This window comes from Salarias fasciatus, chromosome 11 (assembly GCF_902148845.1).
Source record: "Salarias fasciatus chromosome 11, fSalaFa1.1, whole genome shotgun sequence".
Lineage (NCBI taxonomy): Eukaryota > Metazoa > Chordata > Actinopteri > Blenniiformes > Blenniidae > Salarias > Salarias fasciatus.
In genome coordinates, this window is record NC_043755.1 from 21204260 (window position 1) to 21225475 (window position 21216).

A 21216-nucleotide genomic window follows, 5' to 3' on the forward strand; every position below is an offset into this window, starting at 1 on the left:
ACAACTTCTGCTTTTTCATCTCATAACTTTTCTTTCTTCTGAAAGCTCGCCGTCGCCGTCAGTGGCTGCTTCTCCTCGTCCGAGGCAGGTGAGCCGTTAGCCGTACGGGGATGTGTACGGCGCGTCTGACTTGAGGGAGAAGGAGGGCTGAATTATGGATGAGGCTTTATGGGAGCCGGCGGCCTGTCTGGTCCCATATCGGCCGTCCGGCGCGGGAGGAGCGGCCCTGCCCGGGAGCATCCCCGGCCCACGTCGCTCACACGGGGGCTCTGCGCGTCTGCCACTCCGCGTTTCTTCTTAAGTAAAGGACGTTCACCGGGAAGGACACACCGCTGGGGAGAGATAATCTATGAGCGCCGGCACATTCCTGTGAGCGTGTCTCCGAAGTGGCTGCTCGAGTCAGCGGTCGGCCGAGTCAGAGCAGATCGGTTTCAAAACCTGGTAGGTTAGGAGAAATGACTGAGTGCCATCCATCCATTCATCCATCCATCCATCCATCCATATATCCACATCAAAGCAAAACAAAACACTTGTAACTGTTTCCTGCTTGTTGTTTCTCTCATTTTTTGCGCTCAGAAAGTTTTTGCCCTCCACCTGCCACGACCAGAGCGCGGCATCCTGGATGAAAAACCTCTCACTTCACCCTCCTCGGCCCTGTTACTGTCAGGCTGTGCCCTACATAAGACATCTGCACCGCTGTAGAACAGTGCAACATAAGCACACACACACACACACACACACGCACACACACACCTAACCCAAGTGTGCCACTGCAGCAGCAGGGAGAACGAATCCGGTGTCATCAATCTGCTTCACATTTTCTGATGGTGACAGAACTTGTCCAGAGGCGGAGACGGAGGCAGAGTCTGACCCAGTCTGACAACGACACTACTCTTTCACTCATCATTTATCGTGAGGGGAGGAAGGAAAAAAAATGGAAAAAAAAAAAAATCTGTGTGATGGCCCGAAGGTGACAAAAACACAATGCAGACGTCACATCTGAGGCGGCCGGGAAGCGGCGGCTCTGTGTCGGTCAGGCCACTGAACGGCTGAGCGGGGAGCCCTCGGACCGGAGCCAGGAGGAAGAGGAGGGCCGGGAGGAAGAGGCCCAAACAAAAGAGCGCTTGTTGTGGCTGATGTGTGATAAATGCTGCCGGTTGGGGAGAGTTTTCATGCTCATTGGAGCAGGTCATTATGCAGGGATTGCTGCGCGCTCGGCCTGAGCCGGCCCTGCATCGGTTTTCTGAGATGCATGCGACTGTTGGTGCTTTTTTTTTTTTTTTTTCTTTAAAACGCTTTGCTAACCCTCCGAATAGACTCACACATCCGTTGCCGCACGTCTCCTGGGGCGCTGGCATCGAACAGCTGCTCCTCAGCGCTGATTTCAAACGGGAGTGCGTCAGAAGTGGGCGCATGTAAAGAAAGTATCGACGCTGGGTGAAAGAAGCCGTGTACGAGAGTTTGGGATGCAGAGATGAGAAGAGGAAGAGACAGTCGCGAGTTCATGTTGACCCCGTGGCCCGACTTTAGGGAATTCTTCAATTAACACCCTCACACTGGCTTCCACTGACCTCCGCGTCCGGACTTGCTGAAGCTGCTAACAGAGAAAACTGACTGACTGCGATCACAACTGTGTTTCAGACCCTGTTCACACAATCTGAAGCCTTACTGTTACTCTGACAATGAACACAACCAGTTTCCTCCACAGTCGTCTTTCTTGACGCTCAGCAGCTCATGTGAAATGGAGGTTTTACTTCAGCATAAATTCCTTACTTATTCTTCCTCCATTTCACCAGACAGGTCCAACCCAACAGCACCTAACCCGGGGACGTCAAACACATTTAAGTTCAGTTACTGGCATGCAAAGTATTCCTGGGATCAAATTTAGAGCTCGATACTTTTCATATAAATGAGAAGGCCGGACGAAGCTGCCACCACATCTACGGCCGACGTGTCCAGGACGCTCTCCGCCCTTCACCCTCTCCGTTCGGACTGGCCTTCGCCCTTACGACCCGTGCCCAGATACAGCGGACCGGGTGCCAATTAATCCCCTCGCTGCTGATGTTTCCTTTCAGCTCTGCGGCGTGGCAGCTTGAACAAAGCGGCTCTCGCCTCCTACTTTTCTCCGCAGCGAACACAATGACTTTTTCATTAATGTCGATCATGTTAATGCAACATAAGGAAGGTGACACAAAGACACAGGTTTATCACCAACGCTGACGACTTGATGTCCTATCGCCGTTTTTTTTTCCTTCTTTTTTTTTTTTTAAACTGTGATGCATTGTGTGTTTTTTTTTTTCCTCCACATATTTTCCCACATTGAAACGTGTCACAGATAACACATTGTTATTAGAGCCAGATGTTGATTTTATCGCCGGTGTCTGCGGCTTCGCTCACAGCGTCGACACGGTGTCATATGCGCTGGGATACCAGGACACATTTGCATGACACACACACCTGTCCTCCGCAATCCGACGCGCCGCGGCGGCGCAACGAAACTCGGGAGAGTAATGTTTCATTACATGATGAACAGAAGGTGAAAGGGAGGAAGGGTTGAGCCGGGGAGGCGCGCACACACATGCATAACTTAAGTAAAAGCCATCGAAACACATATTTGTTTACAGATTTGTTTAATAAGGAAAAAAAAAATATGCAAACAAATGAATTTGCCCGTGGTTATAACTGTGTATTAAGATCATCACTTACAAGGCCAAGCCTCCTGCAGCCTCCTACGGTAGCCATCCATCATGCATTATTAAGGAAAATAGAATCTGCATAAAGCAGCAACAATGCCTTGAAGAAGTTTATTTATTTATTTGTTTTATCTTTTTGGGCACTAAGCAGCAGATCCTCCGTCGCTGGGAGCTAATTACAAAGCATTTGATCTCTGTGGCCTCAAGATGTGCAATTATAACCTTGGTAGGAAATTAGGGAAATGTTTCACAATTAAAAAATAGTGGAATAGAGATGCTCTGACAAAGCATGGTGACATCTCACCTGTGTGTGTGTGTGTGTGTGTGTGTGCGCTCACACCGCCGTTCTCCAGCTACCGCGGCTGACCTCGCTGGAGGGAGATGCCAGAGAAAGAGGGAAATACACCATTTCCCAGAGCTGCAGCAGTCACAGCGTTACTCGCAGCATTTTAACTAGAAAAGAAAGTTCTGGCGGCGAGGGGTAATTTAGCAAAGTCGCAGCCCTCTGAAGTACCTGTGGCTCCGCTTCTGCTGCGCCGGTATCTGCGCCGAGATCACACGGCCGCCGCAACTTCTATCTTCCCCGAGATCACGCCAGGAAGACAATTGTCATTACCATTTTATTAAAATGTGTCCTATCAGCAACCCCCTCCTCCCTCACATATCTACCCTCCTTTCTTTTTCTTTTTTTTTTTCTTTTTCTCCCCTCCCCTCAAATTCTAATCATCATTCCCCTCCATCACTTGCTGGGTCTAATTCCCTCACTTCCTTCGTTTGCAAAGGACCTCTGCTTTCATCCTTGAGAAGGGCTTTAATTCGAAGTGCGACGCTGAATAAAGAAGGGAAGACGGAGCGGGAGAGGAGAGGAAGAAGGAGAGAGCGGCGGCGGCGGCGGCGACGTTGGGGTGTCAATCAATCCGGCGTGAGGGGCGGCGAGGGCCCGCGACTGGTGCGCGTTTGATCTGTGTCTTTCAAAGGGGGAGCAGCGGGAAGGGCCATCACAGGCGATTTGCCTCTCGCTGCCGGCCCCGGTGCCACTCTGACAGAGAGCAATCACAAGCAGGTTAATTCAACATCTACCTTCTTAATCTTTTTTTCCCCTGTCTCTTTCTTTTGGTCTCGTTCTGTCTACTTAGATGAAGAAGTGCTCTTCCTGCTGCCACCCCCACCCACCCTCCCCTCTTCTTCTTCCTCTTCTTCTTCTTCTTTTTTTTTCTTCTTTCTTTCCTCCTCCTTTGAAAGAGCCAGAGATCACAAGTGTACTTCCAGTGCCTTCTCAAATCACCTATAGTTTGATTGCTTCGGTCTTAATCAGGTGGAGGAGTTGTTGATTTTCACAATCCCGCCGCAATTTACATGCTTCCTAACAGTGGGCAGGACTTCAGTCTGTAATTCATAGGTGGAATCGACGCCTTCAAAACACCGTCGGCTGCGTTTTTTCCAGATCATTTCTGGCGCCGTCATTCTTTCGGTTCATATCCGAGGGAACGTGTGAGCCGAATGCGAATCGCAGCATCAAGACGACGCGCTGAAAACACGCTGCTTATCTCCTGACTGAAAGAGGACGACGCATTTCCTCCGAGTGACGCGTGTTCGCAGACGAGACCCGACCTCGCCGCGCGACCCTGAAACGTGAAACCAGCAGGGTGTGAATCAAGGCTCACACAGCGAGGGAGACGCCGGCACGAGCGCCGTGTTCTCAGGTCAGGCCTGAGCAGAGTCAAAGCTACAAAGTGAATCTGCGAGGATGTATTCTTCACTAAAGGTCGGCTGTGCATAAGGACAGGCGGAGGTGAGGGTTACGCTGGAGAGCAAGGGTACGGAGGGACCTGCGGGTGCGACCGAGGGGTGCTTTGGGTAGAGGTCGGAGGGCGCGGAGAATATGAAGAACGGGGGTGTTTTTAAACCAAGCCGAAGGTAAAAAGGTTGAGCGGCGAGGTTCAGAGGTGGAAGTAAAAGAGATCAAAGCTGGAAATTTGTTCTCAGATTTGAAGAATGGAGATCGTACCGAGAGCCGGCCTGCTTCTGAGATTAGAACAACAAACTTCTCGGAGTCCGCACAAGGACGGCTTTCATTTTGGGACAATCGGAATCAAACCCGAGTCCTGCTACAAAGCCGCTGCTTCCCGGTAATGTCCCCGCATGGCCTCTTTCCCATGATGCTCCCCTCCGACTCCACTGCCTTTATGTAAGGTCAGAGGGATAACAGGATAAAGGCTGTCCTCCCTGCTCCTCTGAAGGACAGCCACTCTGCCGATTGGATTTGGTGGCCTTCAAGGACAAAGGGAGAACACCGGGACACAAAGGAACCAATAGAGGAGGAACAAGATTTCATCTGTCCCTCTGGCCTGAATGATTGGCAGGGAAGGCTCCACCGGCAATCTCTGAGCCCAGCCTCTTTGTGGCCGGCTGCCCTCCATCAGCGATGAATAACCGCACTCCATCCGCCCACAAAAACACGCACTCCAGGAGTCTGGAGAACCAGACCTCTGTGGAATAATAGACCCCGGGGTCGGCGCTCCGGGGGCCGTCGGGCGGTCCGAATCCCGGGAAAGGCCTCGGAGCTTTGTGTCTCCCCGGAGCAGAGGTTCCACTCAGGGTATGGATGTTGGTGTTTGACTGATCTAAACCTTGAAATAACAGGAAGACTGTGGCTATAAGACTCATTTCCTGAGCTGCTGAGAGCCAAACTGTGCATCAGCAGCGTCTTTTAATCACAGAGAATTTCCAAGATTCCCAAACCTGAAGACTAGAGATTAAAACAGCCTGTTGGACTGATCACTACAGATAGCCCGCTGACCAACACCAACAATCAAGAACACATCGTCCAGTTACGCCTGTCAGCACACGTGACCATCACTTTGTTGTTGGAATGCTTGAGAACAAGTTTTCCTGCTGCAATTCTTTCTTTTCAGAAGCAGAAACAGTCTGAATCCAGTCCGAAACACCACGGATCATTAAATCCTGTCTGACCTCAAACCTAATCTCAGACTGCCTGTTTGGTCTCTGCTGGTGATTCTGCACCTCGTAGGCAGACCTTTTAACTATGTTTTCCAACACGGTTCATAATTTATTGTTTATTATTAATCCCACTGTTATTTCAAAGTCAACACCTCCAGGTTGGAGGTGCTGTTTTCAGAAGTTTCCAAACTGAATCAATTACTGTGATGGTAGATAGATTTTGTTTCCACTGTCTCCCATAAAAGCACAAAATATCACACAGATGTTTTGCCAGTAAAGTTCCTGAACAAAACTTCAGCTCCAGTATTAGTAAAAGGCCTATTTATTGCTAGTCAGTGCTAATTTTTGTGTCTGTGTTTTCTTTGGATTAAATGTCAGAGTATCCATTGATAATCCTTTAGGAGTGTAGTATAACTGCACTACCGCGAGGGCGCAGCATTTCCATCTGTCTCTGTTCTGAGCTGAAAAGGAATCTCGACAGCTCCAGGTATCTTTGACCAATCAGAAGAGCCCATGAGGCTCTAACCGTGATTGGTCGAGGGGCGTTCGTCACACGTTCTTGTGGGAGGGGCTTAACTTGCGTAAGGGCGTGATGTCAGAGAAAACAGGACAGGATTGGCTGTGCTGGGTTTCAAATCACCATCTTAGATGGGTCAAATCGCCATCTTGCTTAGGTAACCCTAAGCAAGATGGCGGAGATGCGGAATCCTGCCTACAGCACCTTTAACTTGAAGTTAATGAAGTAAAGACACTGAACACACAAGGAAGCAGAAAACTCATGAAGTTGACTGATTGACAGCTGGGTGCCTTTTTGTCTTTTCTTTCCAAAAATAAATCAAGTAAAGACAAAACCGTAGCTGTTATTATAGCTGCGTATTACAGAAAAGCTCGATATGAGAAAATATTGGAAATTCATTTTTAAAATATCCACGAAACACTTCTTTGTCCTTTTCCTACTTTATATGCTTCACATCTCTAGAATATTCAGAGCTGAAATTGCTCCACACACTCCTGATTCTGTCAGTTATTCCTACACCGACAACTTATAAACCAAAAACTTCTCAAAGTGTGATCAATTCTTATGAGGGTGAAAAATTTTATTTTAGATAATAATTTAAAAAAATCATTTAAATGAGTTAAAAATCTAAAATATATGGATGCTAGTATTACATTTTGGAGAAATTAAAATTTCCATTTTATCATATTATCTGAAATAATGTTACATCTTTAGCAAAAGTGGAAAACCGACATAATTCTTTGAACTTGTTACATAGAAATCTTAAACCTGAGGCTTTTTTCTTGGCTAAAGTGTTGATATTTAGTGTGTGTGTTATCATTAGTGAGCCGGGTGCTGGAAATAAGAGCGGCGCTCCAACGACCTTCAAACACAGGAATGTTCAGGATTCCTCAAAGCGCCGTTGTTCTAAATGCAGCCGCACTATTTTCGATGGATTCTTACATCTGACAAGAATCCTGCGTCGAATAAGACGCAGTGAGGTGGAGAACACACAGATAAGCTGTCAAAGTATCGGAGTGGATTCTCTCGACGCTCCCTGTCGAGGACAGTACCTGCATGCAGGTAGGCCAGGTCCGGGTTCTCGATATCGGGGTGGTTCTCCTTCAGGTGGTTCCGGAACTCCATCGGAGAGTTGGTGGCGTGGATGCACTTGGGACAGTTGTACATCTTGACGCCCTCGTGCTTCCCGGTGTGGAGGATGTGCTTCCGGATGTTCTCCGCACAGTTGGATCTGAAGCAGAGAGACAGTGAAGGAGTGAAGATCACAGCGGTGGAGGCCTCGTCTGGACCGCCACTCCCGGACTCTCCTGCACCTGGGGTGGGTTTAGAGTCCATTGTTGCCATGGCTACACAGCCAGCACACGACTAAAGGCCGGTTTTGGTTATTCCGGAGCTCTCCTGTGTGTGTGTGTGTTTTTTTTTTAATTCCCCTGCAGTTCACCAGTTGAGTGTGTGATCGCGCTGGGATCAGTGTGTGAGGACGGAACGCATCCCCAACGTAGAGCGTTTGTTTTCACAGGTGTATGAAAGCGATTGAAATAGTGCTAAATGTCGTGTGTGTGTGCGTGTGTGTGTGTGCTTGGGCTGGTCAGATAGGGCAGGACTAACAGTGAGCTACTGCAGGATGCGGGGATGTAATCAAGTGACACACACACACACACACACACACACACACACACACACACACACTTCCACTGATTAATGACGCTGCCTGACCTGCTCTCAGGCTCTATCTAAACCTGCTCGTGGACACACACAAACACACACACGTTAGTGACGCCCCCAACGGTCAAAACATGCACATACCATACACACACACACACACACACACACACACACGCACACACTGACGACAGACATATAGAATAAAAAAAACACACACACACACTTAAAAGAATTATGTTGAGCGTGTGAAGCACAGGTCCAAACGTGCGCTCACATGTCCGTGCACACAAACAATGCATCATGCAAGCAAGCATGTGTGTGGCGTGTAGAACACGGCTTCACACACACCGCCGGCGCTGATGGATGAGGCACTCGTGCTCAGTTTGGACCTGACATTCTCGGACAGTATAATACGCAATTACTCTCCCTTATCACCTTGGCCGGGACAATAAAGCCTCACGCCGCCATAGCTCATGCCAGCCCAGGAGAGAATTTGTTTTCACTTTTGCAGAGACACCTCTCTCCATCACGGCGGGGCCGGAGTCCGGCCTGGCCTGGCACCGCCGCCGCCGCCACCCCGGCCGCCGCCGCCGCCACCGGCAGGAAAACAACAAAAAGCAAAGCCGGGGTCCTTCTTCCAGCGCCGTTCACGGCGTGGAAAATACATAAACAACAAGCAGCCGTGAACAATGGGGGTCTTTATGAAGGAATCCCTGAGTGTGGACGCCATAACTAAAATATGAAGCAGGTTTCTGAGCTGCGGTCAACTTCAGGAGAGAGAGGCCAGTCTTGTTAGTTAGACATGGGTGGTTTTGACAAAAGGTCAATGAACTAGGCACATAAACTCAGGATGTGTCAAATTTGTGAAATGTTTAATTGCTTTAGAACATTTATAGGTCATAAGCCTGGTTTATTTTGTTCTTAATGGTGAAACGTGCAGGGACATGAGTTGCTGATGTGGGCTGAACTCGAGAAAAAAATAAGACTCAAGTTGAAAAACACTGTTTATAAACTGAGTTTTCAGAGGCCACACATCAGCCCTGCCGCTCATCCGCCATGTTTACTGATCTGCATTCATTTCTGACTAGAATCTACATCTCAACCTCTACAGTCTAATCAAGAGAAAAAGAGGTTTTATGATCACCGACCACAGGAATCCTGCTCGGTGTGGATTCCCGAGGTCTCGAGTGTCACACATGCAGGATTTCGCTGACTGACGAGCGCGCATGTGTTTCCCGCTCGCTCGCACGGCTCTGCTGTGATTGCCTCATCTGCCATCACTTGCAAAAAAAACAATAACAGGTTCAGCGACAAATCACGGCCATCTGTTGACTCTATTTCGGCATACTGAAAAGGAGAATTTCAAACCGTGACACGCTCATGAATTAACACAGAGGGGGAAAAAAAATAATAATAATACAAATGCATCTAACGGTGAAAAGTGAACTGATTTCTTATTCAAAAGCCACAGCATAAATAGATAAAATTTGAAGCGGAGCTAAAAGGTTCTAAAGAGAGCGCGGGTGGATTCCTGTGTCGAGGGGGGGCGGGAAGGGGGGGCTGCTATCTCTCAGATATGGTAATGGCGTAATTGTCATATTAAAACAACACAACGTGCGTTTAGGAGTCAGCAGGTGTCACAGTTAGTGAAAGCCCACACCAGCCCTCCCACTATACGCTGTATTAATTAGTCCACCGTTGTTTCAACTTCCTCCCCCACCCGGTGCACTCGCCATGGGAATCAGCTCCACGGATGCATCGCCCCTTCCACTGCCACTTCCTACCCCCCCCCCCCCCCCCCCCCCCCCCCCCCCCCCCAACCTTTTTTATTTTTTTTTTAGCCATTTCCATATTCCTCCTCCTTGAGACTGTATGGTAATGGGAGAGGTGTAATTGAGAGGCGCTTCGTTAGAGGAGATTTAAATGTGTTTCATTGTGTGTGTGTGTGTGTGTGTGTGTGAGGAGTTGGGGTGGGGGTGTCTTCGGATCATCGGTGCTATTTGGATCCCATCCTGCCGGAGCGGCCCGGCGATCATCATTAATGCCTCCTCCTCACTTCCTTCATCTCTCTCCCTTCACTTTTACAAGGTCGCCAAACCTCCCCGGCACCGCCGCGCTCAAAGCCGCCACCACCTCCCGGATTCAAACTTTCAGGGGGTTTGGATTGAAACCTGAACGGCGCCGCATCCGGTAAACAACAGCAGCCCTCGATCCTCCCCGGGAAGCGTGGCAGGAGTCAGAGGCTACGTATCAATTAGACCATTTAAGACGCCGCCGTGACTTTAATGAGAGAGAAGAAAGAGCGGGAGCGCTCTCCTCTTTACCAACAATAAAAAATCACTCCTTAAACACTTACAGGAAGTTTCTCTGCTTGCATAAATAGCAGCGGAATAGTCAAACAGACATCATTAATTGACAGCCCAGGACTCCCAGCGCAATATCATTAGAATATTTTTACCACCAGTCCCCATCTATAATTACACCCCCCCCTCCTCCACCCCCCCGCCCCCCACTCCTATTATCTATCTCCGTCTGAATAGTAGATGAGTGGCATTTGATAGATCATTCACTCCCCGCTCATTTACATGCATTTGATTGGGGGGGGGGGGGGGGTATTGTATGGCGTGCGGCGTCCAGGACGTTGAGCGTGGATACAGTGATCTGTCAGTCACACGGCTCGGTGTTTCCCAACATCATATTCACTCCGTGACCCCGGACACTCGCTCCTCATGGCGGTCAGGCCACCAGAGGGGTGAGGGGGGGCAGCCGGGGGCCCCCCTCTGCATTCAATCCCTCAACCTCACATTAGTAAAGCCAGCAGGGCCTCCCCCCCTCCCTCCCCCCCCTCCCCCCCCCCCCCCCCCCCCTCCGGACCCCCAGGAGCCCTTGGGGCCACCAAAATGTTAATTGGGCTTCTAATTTACTGTTTCATTTGCCGCGATCTGTATCCATCATGACGTATCATTGGGGGAACAATGGGCCCCGGAACGTCGGGCGCCGCCTGCGTTTCCTCGCCATCCTCCTCATAATGGGGTTATTTCACTGTTTGCTTTAATACGGGGAGCGGATTTCATCCCGAGTGAAACACACATCAGTCACTCTTCTCCAGCTGTGAGCGTTATACTGGAGTTCAAATTATCCTGTTGCCTTACGAGACGGTGCTTTTTTTTTTTCTTATGATGCAAATTTATCAGTTTTATGTAAAGCTGCGCTGCGTTGTTGAGGCTTCATCTGGTTTATCACCATTACGATTTGCTGTTTTTTTGGTTTGCTTTTTTTTTTAAATTTCCTGGTAGTTTTGTGATTTGAAATGAGTCTTCCAGACTGTAAGTGGTTGATAAGAACATTTATGGTCCATGTCCCTCTATATGTCTCCTTTGTCTTCTTCATCTCTCACTTTCTCTCCAATGTCTGAAACTTTCCAAGTTCATGAGCCAAAACTCAACTGAAAATACATTTATTTACATTTTGCACAGCTGCTTTCATATCTTGTGAGAAAATAGAGTCATTTGAGTAACAATTTAAATGTAGTTTCTTTGAAAATACACTTCAAAATCCCACATTAATCAATTCTTTCATGAAATTGAAAAACAAATCCTTCCAGTGCCTTCTGGCTGTGGTCACAAATCGGGCCTCTGGAAGTGAGAATGAACTTTTTTTGTTGCCCTCACAGTGATTAAAGTTGCCCATCTGGGATTAGAAGAACAAAAAAGAAAGTCACATTGAGAAGTTTGTATTGGCTCTTATTGTAGTTCAGAACTGCATTAATGTGATTTCAAACTTTATAAAACCTGAACAAATGTGTTTTTATGTTTAGTCAATACACTTTGCACATCTTACACAAACTTTTTTTTTTGTATTTTTAATCACTGACCCTCAAAGCAGAGTGTTTCCGTCTGCAGCGCGGCGCTGCGAAAACACTTTCTGGCACGCAAACAATGAAATATTGGGCCCAACACCAAACGCCGGCACGCCACTCTCCACCTGATTTCAGGTGACTGATGTTGAAAAGCACAATGGCTTAAACTGTCACGCAAAGATAGACTCCATTCAGGCTCTCTGGCACTTCGGAAGCAGAGCGTCACGCAGCGAACCGGGACACAAAGACTCCTCATCGCCTTTCATTCGCCTCCGATTAAACCAAACGGTTCGGCTCCAGGTAGCAGGAGAACCAGATCCGCCGCGATGCGTTCAGGGACAAGGTCATGAAAGCCGTTCGCCGGCGTAAAATAACAATCGGACGACAATTATCATGTCTGAGAGGTTCATTTTTCTTAAGCTGAACTGCATACATGACAGACGGAACGAGGGGAGGGCTTCACGGCGGCGGAGCGGGCGAAACACGGCGGCGGAATGACTTTGTCACAGAGCGGGAAAAAAACGAGTGAAGAGTACATCTAAAACCAATGATGGGTTTGAGATCATTCCCTCCTTTCACACTCTTCTGCCACAACCTGACGGAGAAGGAAGGGAGTGGGGGGGAGAGAGAGAGAGAGAGAGAGAGAGAGAGAGAGAGAGAGAGAGAGAGAGAGAGAGGAGAGAGAGAGAGAGAGAGAGAGAGAGAGAGAGAGAGAGAGAGAGAGAGATGGAGATGTGCAACGCCAGCCAAAACTTTTTCAATTTCACCGACAATTTCCTGTGTAATTACTGATGTGGTATGATGGTGTTTTAATGACAGGGACCTGCCAGTGACAGTGACATTGTGTGTGTGTGTGTGTGTGTGTGTGTGTGTGTGTGTGTGTGTGTGTGTGTGTGTGTGTGTGTGTGTTGGGGGGATCTGGCTGGGCCTGCTGATGATGGCAGAGTGATGAGATGGAGCCGTGCTGTGGAGATTAGACCTGTATGCCCCCCCACCCCCCACCCCCACACCAAGCATTAGCAGCCCCCCCCCCCCCCCCCCCCCCCCCCCCCCCCAAACTACCCCACAATGCCACCTGCTATCTCACACATTCTCCTCCATAACCCCCCCACTACACACACACACACACACACACACCCCCTCCCATCCCCGCCCATCATGCGCCCGCTCATCAGCGCCGCGGCGCCGGCCATCAGCGCCGCCATGCGATGCGTGCGCGGGTCAATGGCGCGGTACCTGTAGTCGCACCAGGGGCAGCGGTACGGCTTCTCGCCGGTGTGGACGCGCTTGTGCCGGGACAGGTGGGACTGGGTGGTGGAGGCGAAGTTGCACAGCTTACACTTGAAGGGGCGCTCTCCTGCAGGGCGGAGGACAGCAGATCACACCACAGACAGGCCGCAGCTTCAGGAAGCAAAACATGTTTTCAAATCCAGTAACAGATTTACACCAAATCCAGACGCAGAGGACGGATCCAGACGGAAAACTCTGTGATCAGAGAGTATTTTCCAGATAAAACTTGTAGTTTTGATCGAGGCTGTGAGAAAGTTTGGGTGGGAGAGTTTTCAGGCTGCAGTGGGAATATTTCTGTTTGTACGTAAACAATGAAATAGATTTAAGTAAGAAAGAGAAAAAAGTGGCATGAATTGAGAGAAATGCAAGCTACTGAAAAACAAGCAGAAGAACTGAATATAAATGGACAAAAAGAGAATGTTATGTTAAATCAACTGTTGAAATTGAAGTTTTAGTGACGTTTGTCTTTCATTCGCTGCTCTCTTGGTGCATTTTGCGCATCGAAGCTGTAAAGCAGGCCTCGTTTACACCACAGCGTTTCAAGTGAAAACGCATGTTTTCTGCATTTTCTTTGTCAAAAAGTTTCACTGCAACTGAAACACTCCGATCTCTGAGAGTCATGCCACTCTGCAAGCTGCCATGTTCGATATTAACCAGCTATTTGTAAAAACGAATTTAAACAGACACAAAAATGCCATGAAAATGTAGCATTTTCACTTAAAATCATTGTTGCGTAAACCCTCAAAGTCTTTTGGAGCCTTGAGCCATGAGAACGGTGGCAATAGCAGTCACTTAAAAAAAAAAGGAATCTGCGTCAGTCAGACTGAGCCAAGAAAACGCCGTCAGCTCGTCCGTCCCCTCATGTGATCTGCATGACAACAGATTGGAATCCGCAGCCAAATGAGAGGAATTGACACGTGTCAACACGGGAGAGGAGGACAGAAAATTGGAGGTTTCAGGAGGAAAATGGCAGCGAGGGAAGAAAAAAAAAAAAAAAAAAAGAATGAGTGAGGAGCAAACAGAATGAATTATGAAAACCTGGATGAATATTTATAACGGGGGATTCTTGATCGCTGGACGCCTGCCAGACAACGGGTTAAGAACAGTATTTGTTTCACTATCTCAATTTCCCAAAAAACACTCGTTATTGACAGCCTATCTGAAAAATGCAATTTCCCTAAGCGACAGAATGACATGGTGAAATGATAACCGAAATTAAAAATCTCAGATTCAGTCAGCCACACTGGTACACATGCCTATCACTGACAGCGGCGCGTCACACTGATGGGCCTGCGCGCACGCGTGTGCGTGTGTGAGACAGCAAACAGTGGCTAAACAGCGTGTGTGTGTGTGTGCGTGTGTGTGTGTGTCAGTCAGTGTGCTGGGAGGAGTTCCGCCGCTCACCCGTGTGCTGCCGTCGGTGCTTGGTCAGAGCGTGTCTCGTGCCTCCGGCGAAGCCACACAGGTCACACAGGTACGACTTCTCACCTGGAAACACACACACACACACACACACACGTGCACACACACACGCACACAGAAAAAAAAAAAGCAGTGAGAATCAGGGAATGGGCTGGAACTTTTGTTCCTTGTCATCACAAATGTTCCTGTTTGGTTGGAGAGATTGCAGAGAAATGAAAAGACTTTAAATTATATATATGAAATATATGTTGTGCTTCTGAGAGGTTTGTTTGTTTTGCGTTCGCATAATTAAATTGAGGAGGATTAAAGTAGTAAAGCAGTTTCAAGGAGAAATTTATTGAAGATTTATTAAAGAGGAGTGTGTGAGGGTGTTTAAACTTCATCATGAACAGTTCTAAAGTTAAATACATGTTAACTTCACTTTCTACAGTCAAGCCTAATTTTGAACACCGATATCCAGATTTTTTTTCTCCTACATTTTAATTTCAACATTCATTTTTATATTTGTATCTTCTTTCTTGGATATGTTCTATCAACACCTTCAGTGATAACAGACAGCACATCAGCCTGAATGCCTTCCTCGTTTCCAATATTCTGAATGCATTCTCCATATTTAGACTTGATTTTCAACTTTATTTTTTATTTTAAATTAAGATACAGATGTGATTTTCAAGATTCACAGCTCATATTTCACACTTTGTCGATATTCATCCTGGACGTTGTAACTTCTTTCTCCATATTTTCTGTAAAGACGCTCGTGGTTTTGCTCCCTTTATCTATTTGTGATTCCATTAAAATGCTGCTGCCTTCGTTCTGTTTCCTCTCAGATTATTCTTAATCCCCTCACAAATCTCAGGTTGCTGCGGTATAAACTACAAACTAACACGCAGAGAAAGAGCGAAACTATCGGAGCCGAACAAACTCCGGGAGCTGGAGAGGAGACAAAGAGGCAGGAAAGAGGCGGATGGAGGGAACGGAGTGACGGACGGCTGAGGCGCGAAGCGGGGAGGAGAGGAGACGGAGCGAACAGATGAGCCGGGGATCCGCTCGGCTAACAGATGAGCCCAGCAGAAGTCACAGATCACTAGTGTATATCCATCAGAGCTCTCATAGCTAACTAATTCCTCCAATCAGATGGATCCGTGTAAATATGTCAAATGGGGGGACGGGAAATTGCCAGTGTGGTTTATTGACTGTGATAAAATCTGAAAAGCACCGCTGAACATAATTACATACTTGTCAGAGCCATAAAAATTAGCTTTATTATCAATGGGATGGTTTTGTACAACTTCATTTGGGGGCGATGCCTTCCAGATGGGGAGCGTGGAGAGCTTTTTTACACTCCTCCTCTCTTCTCTGCATCTGGCTCTGTCATTAACAGCATGATGCTCCGTCTCCCTGCTACACACACACACACACACTCACTCACTCACACACACACACACACACACACACACACACACATACGCACGCATCCGTACAAAGGACACAGATGCAGATCTGTGCATGCGTGCGCACAGTCTCGCGCTGCGTGTGTGCTGCGTTCACGTGTGGAGGCATTGTGGAGCGCGGCATCCTTCCAACACACAGCCCAGTGTGTGTGCATGTGTGTGCGTGTGTGTGTCGCGTGCAGCTGAGCTCCCCATCACTTAAGCGTTCCTCTAAATGCGGGACGCTGAACTCCAGCTCTCGCCACGCGCCGCTAACACGCCGGGGCGACTCCTCCAGCTGGGCCTCAGCGGCGCGGCGCTGCTCCGCCGCTCAGATAGCAGCTTTCACCGAGTCCGCCGAGACAAAGGCAGCCTCCAGTTTCCTCTATTACACCCATTTAAAGCCACTCGGCTGTGAGAAGAGTTTTAATGCAGTGCCACTTAGAGGGGAGAAAAACAGCCTTAAAAAGGTGCATTTGTTCACCAACTCACGCGGGTTCACTTCCCGGTCCCCCGGCGGACGGCCTTTAAAGGGGCAATATTTTTTTATAAATAAATTTCCACTTTGCCTCTTGTTTTTTTAAGATGGGGCAACTTGAAGTCACTTATTTGCATATGATGTTCCATAAAACTTAAAAATACACAACAGGAAGATGACATCCGACCCTCCTTCACATAAAAAGAAAAAAAAAAAAAAAGAAGCAAAGACGCTGCAGGAATGACCATAAATCTTTAAAATCTACGATAAAAATGATGTTAAAAACATAAAATCAAACATATCCTCTTTGAAATTAATAAAAGTGATAGTTCTGAGTCTTTTTTTAAAATTTAGATGAATGAAGAGGCAGTCAGAGAGTGTAACGATCAAAGCCTGAGATCCATCAGGTTGGAATCGGAGCGCACACCCGGAGTAACAGAGGTGAGAGAGTGACGGCTTGAAGCCGTCTTATTTAAACCGCTGACACTCGGGCTTTGCACCTCTCCTCCTGCTGAAGAGTGTCCTGTCATCGTGTCGACATCTAAAGAGCTCTCTAAAACCTTCACAGAGGAGGACTGTGGAGTCTGGCAAGTCATTCCAAGTCCTTTATTCCTGAGAAAGATAAATAATCTAGAAATAGAGCAGATCTCAAGCAGCGGCCGGCCTGGAGAGGACTGACCAGGACGGATTCCTTCATCTTCATCAGTTTATTGAGAACATTAGCAGATTCCACTCGTCTCCTGTGAAAAGTGTCACTCTTTGCCCCCCCCCCCCCAGCGTCTCCCCAATCACCTGGAAGGAGGGGCGCTTTTTAAACAAAGAGGAAAGTAGCACCTCTGTCCTTGTGTGTCTAAACTCCACATGAGTTACTGAGCATCTGCTCACCTCAGGAGAAAAAAAAAAAAAAAAAAAAGAAACAGCGCTGGTCCCTCCTCCCCCTCCCTCCCCCTCCCCTCCCCTCCTCCTCCTCCCCTCCATCTCTCATTACGCCTCAACGCTACAAGACCCCACCACAGAAAAATCCATAGCCATCGATCCCTGCGCCCAGCCGCGGTCGCCACAATTATTCTTGAGGAGGAAACGTTGGCGATAAATTACATGTGTGCTTTTCATCTGCCGTTCTCGGGGGTTGAACGCTCTGAAGGGACCCGGGCGGTGGAGGGGGAGGGGGGTGGGGGTGGGAGGGGGTGGGAGGGGGTGGAGCGAGAAGAGCGCCTGTCAACACCGGGATGCCCAACACGTCAGCCTTTACCTTCACTCTCTGACTTTAACCCTCAAAGCAGGCGCTGGTTTCCAAACCCGCCTCGACTGCTGAGTTTAACTGAAACATCAGTCCGTCTGCCGCCGCCTCGCCGAGGCGAAGGCCGCAAAAACAAACGGAAATGGAGGGCGAGCGGCACAAACATGGAGGGCGAGCGGCACAAGCATCTGTTTAAAGCAAATGTGCACAAAAAAAAAACAAAAAAACCTCGAGCGAGACACTAAAACTCCCGAAAACACACATTATCAGCTAATGCGTCTGCACCGAGAGCCCTTAAACTTTTGAGGCTTTTTGAATCTTCAGCTCCCATGATGCACCTCAACCCTCCGCCCCCAACTGAAATTAAATATGCCTTATTGCCAGACAATGAAAGAACTTTGAAGTTAAAATATACAACCTCTCTTTGCATGTGTGTGTGGATTTATATATATATATGTACACACACACACACACACACACACAGAGATATGTATGTACGTGTGAGAGTGTGTGTGTGTGTGTGTGTGTGTGTTTTAAATAACCCCGAAGGAGTCTGCATGCAGCTATAATTGCCTCCCTCATTAGTTATGTTTTAGCAGGAGCGGATGGGAGGGCAATTAATTTTACCGCTTAATTTTTGACACGGAATCCGCTGCTGTATTGATGTGCTCGCCATTTTGGGTCTCATTTCTCAGGGAAATTAATTGACAAAGTGCGAAGATTTATCAGCATATCGCCAGATTAAGCGACAAACTGAAGCAATGAGGAAATCAATTGTGGCCCTGTCGCTGTGTGTTCAGCCCCCCCCCCTCCCCCTCCCCCTCCCCCGCCGCCGCCGCCGCCCGTGCACAACGCCACCCCGAGCCTGGGAAAAGGTGGGTGGGTCAGATACGTCGCACTTATTTATTTATTTGAGTCGCTCATTCATCAGCCGTTACAAATGACCCTGGCGGCTGCCGACCACTGAACCCCCCCCCCCCCAGACTCGACTGGTGTGTGAACAGCCAGCGATTAACATAAAAAACACACAAATCACGCAGGAACAATGAATCCCGATACAGGCGGGAGAGCGTTTCTGTTGGGACGGGGGGGTTCGGCGCGTCACGAGCAGCATCTCTATCCTCGACGTGACGGCCGAGCGGAAGCAGCGGCCAGACGATGACAAAGAGGAGTTTGCATGTTCTTCCTGAGCCTGTCCCCGTCCCCCCCCCGTTTGCCTGGGATTGGCTCCAGTTTCCTGCAAACCCTCCCCTCTGGACACGGAGCGAATAAAACATGATGGATGGACGGATGTGCGAGAGCTCGTCTGTCCGGAGCGCGGCGAGGCAAACAGGATCATCTGTCATCATGTCCTCCCCGTCCTCATCCTGTCGCCGCTAATTTTTAACCACATTATTATTGTGAGCGCTGCCGCGCGTGCGAACGAGACGAGGAACACACAGACGGCCTGAATCGGTCGGGTTCAAGACTCTACTCCACAACAGACAGCTGACAGGAAGTCGTCCGCAGGAAGAGTTTCAGTTTAACTTGCTTTTGCTGTCTAAACCCTGCCGACTCACCTGGAGCGAGAGAAACGACGCGCGGGTATATCTGTTATTTAAACGTTTAAAGGGAAGAGAGTTTTTTTTCCTCCTGTTGTCAGCGTTCATGTCAAATGAGAACTTTCCAGAAGTTAAGTTCTTGGTAGATGTTTGGAATCTTTCTTCTTCACTTCAGGATGTTAAATTTTACACCGAACAACTAATGAGCTGAGCGAGTGTGTGTGTGTGTGTGTTGTAATCTCACTCCAGTCCAGATGCCACGGCTAAGTCATGGTCCACACACACACACACACACACGCGCGCGCACACACCCTCCATTAGCGACTCGCTCCGCTCCCTGGACAGATTAGTTCAACTTTTAAATCTCCTACTTATTTTCTTAGTATTGCATCTTAGCTGGGCGGGAGAGACGATTTACAACCTTTAAACAGATCACACGCATGCAGATAATATTTCAGCGTGGCAGGTTGGCCGCCGGAATGCGATTGCAGTGATTGTGCGGCGGCGGCTAACCGGTCCGACCCGGCACCAATTTACAAACAGCGGAGGAGTGTCTGAGGTCACGGCGCCGCAAACTCTGTTAGCGTGTATGTTTTGGGGCGCTAATCAAGTCAGGGTCTTGTCGCTCACTGAAACCAGGCTCAATCTTAATTCTCTCTTCGGAGTTCTCTCCATCACTTTTGCGTAGCGGTACACAAACGGCGGCGGCGGGTGACGGCCGGCCAGGTGACGGCGTGACGGCGGAACGATGAGGGCAGGAAACAAATGAAAATAAAACGCCTAATTATGTCGGGGGCGCCTTGATGTTACATCACTGTTAAAACACATTTAAAATAACATCCAGCAAATCCTTACACACACACACGCACACACACACACACACACACAGCGGGCGCCCGTGACGGATGGAGGGCTCTCCGGCAGGCGCTCAGTCAGCCTGTCAGACCGCTGGCCGCCGCCGCCTCTGTCATTGACTTAAAAGGGCACGGAGGAGCCGTGTGTGGGACATTACCGCGGCCGAGGGGAAACCGCCGGCCGCCGCAGAAACGCACTCTGAGAGAGGCTCCGATCGAGGGGCCATCGCTCAAGACGCGATCCTCCCACCGCACCATCTGTCTGTCCGAAGTTTCAAACGAGTGAGGAGAGGCTGTGACTGAAAAGGCCAGTTTCAGCGCAGGGAAACTCACCTCTTCACAGAGGAACTCCTGGGAAACAAACAGACAGACTCTGGGGGGATTAAAACATCGAGCGGCTCCAAAATACCGTGAGTCCTTCTTTAACTGACATTACAGTGAAAAGCAAAAAGCACTGGGCGACGTCGAAATGACTGGAGTTGGGCTGCTCTCTTCCTGGTCTGACCAGACCAACCTGAGCAGTTCAGGATTAACGGACTCCATCCGGGACTCACAGCAGGATTTCAGGTACGAGCTCATTTTCCTAAACGTAAGGCCTCCACTGCCTCTGTCTCTACTGCTATCAGTAAATAGCATATTTCTGAGCTTTATTACCATCTATTGAATTGTTTTGTTTGTTACATTTTGTTCTTTTGCACTGTAAGAGAAGCGACTCTACAATTTAATTTCTGTTATTATAATCTACCAGGATTTTCTCAACCAAGTCATATTTTGGAAATAGATCATTTGCACCAGTTTAAACGCCGTTGTGCTTTACCTTAGTAAAGGGTTTTATTTAGTGTGGAACTAGAAGATTCAAGCCTGTCACTGAGGAGAGTGAACCCCAGAGGTCACACACACTGTCACACATCCACAAATCCCAGAAATCCCAAACTATCCTCCCTGGACGCAGTGTTCAGCCCAACTGTTTCACGGTGTTCCCTACACCCGTCATCATTTCACCGTCGTTAGAAGAAGAACAAAAGCCGACGTAACCCGATACAGTTACTGTAAAGGCCTGAACAAGTAAATAAAAGTGACTGAAGCATGAGTATGGTTTGTGGTTTAATGATCCTCCGTTTGGATCCAAGACGGGAAACGTGAAGTCCGCACGCCAAATTTAAAAGAAAAAAAAAAGAAGAAGAAGAAGATATTTTTCTCTCTTTCCGTCTTTTCGGCATCTTAAGCAGGAAAAAACATTCTTGAGAATCAGATGGATTTGATGAA

General features: G+C 48.4%; 1 protein-coding gene across 1 annotated transcript in view; it reads right to left on the reverse strand.

Annotated features, from left to right (window-relative positions):
• Positions 1–21216, reverse strand: part of znf407 (zinc finger protein 407) — a 154287-nt gene that overhangs the window by 39779 nt on the left and 93292 nt on the right. Inside the window, exons 7-9 of the mRNA XM_030102230.1 lie at positions 14390–14473; positions 12932–13052; positions 7224–7402 (exon numbers count right to left, since the gene is read on the reverse strand). Of these exons, the coding sequence (XP_029958090.1) occupies positions 7224–7402; positions 12932–13052; positions 14390–14473 (384 nt within the window). The remainder of the gene's footprint in view (positions 1–7223; positions 7403–12931; positions 13053–14389; positions 14474–21216) is intronic.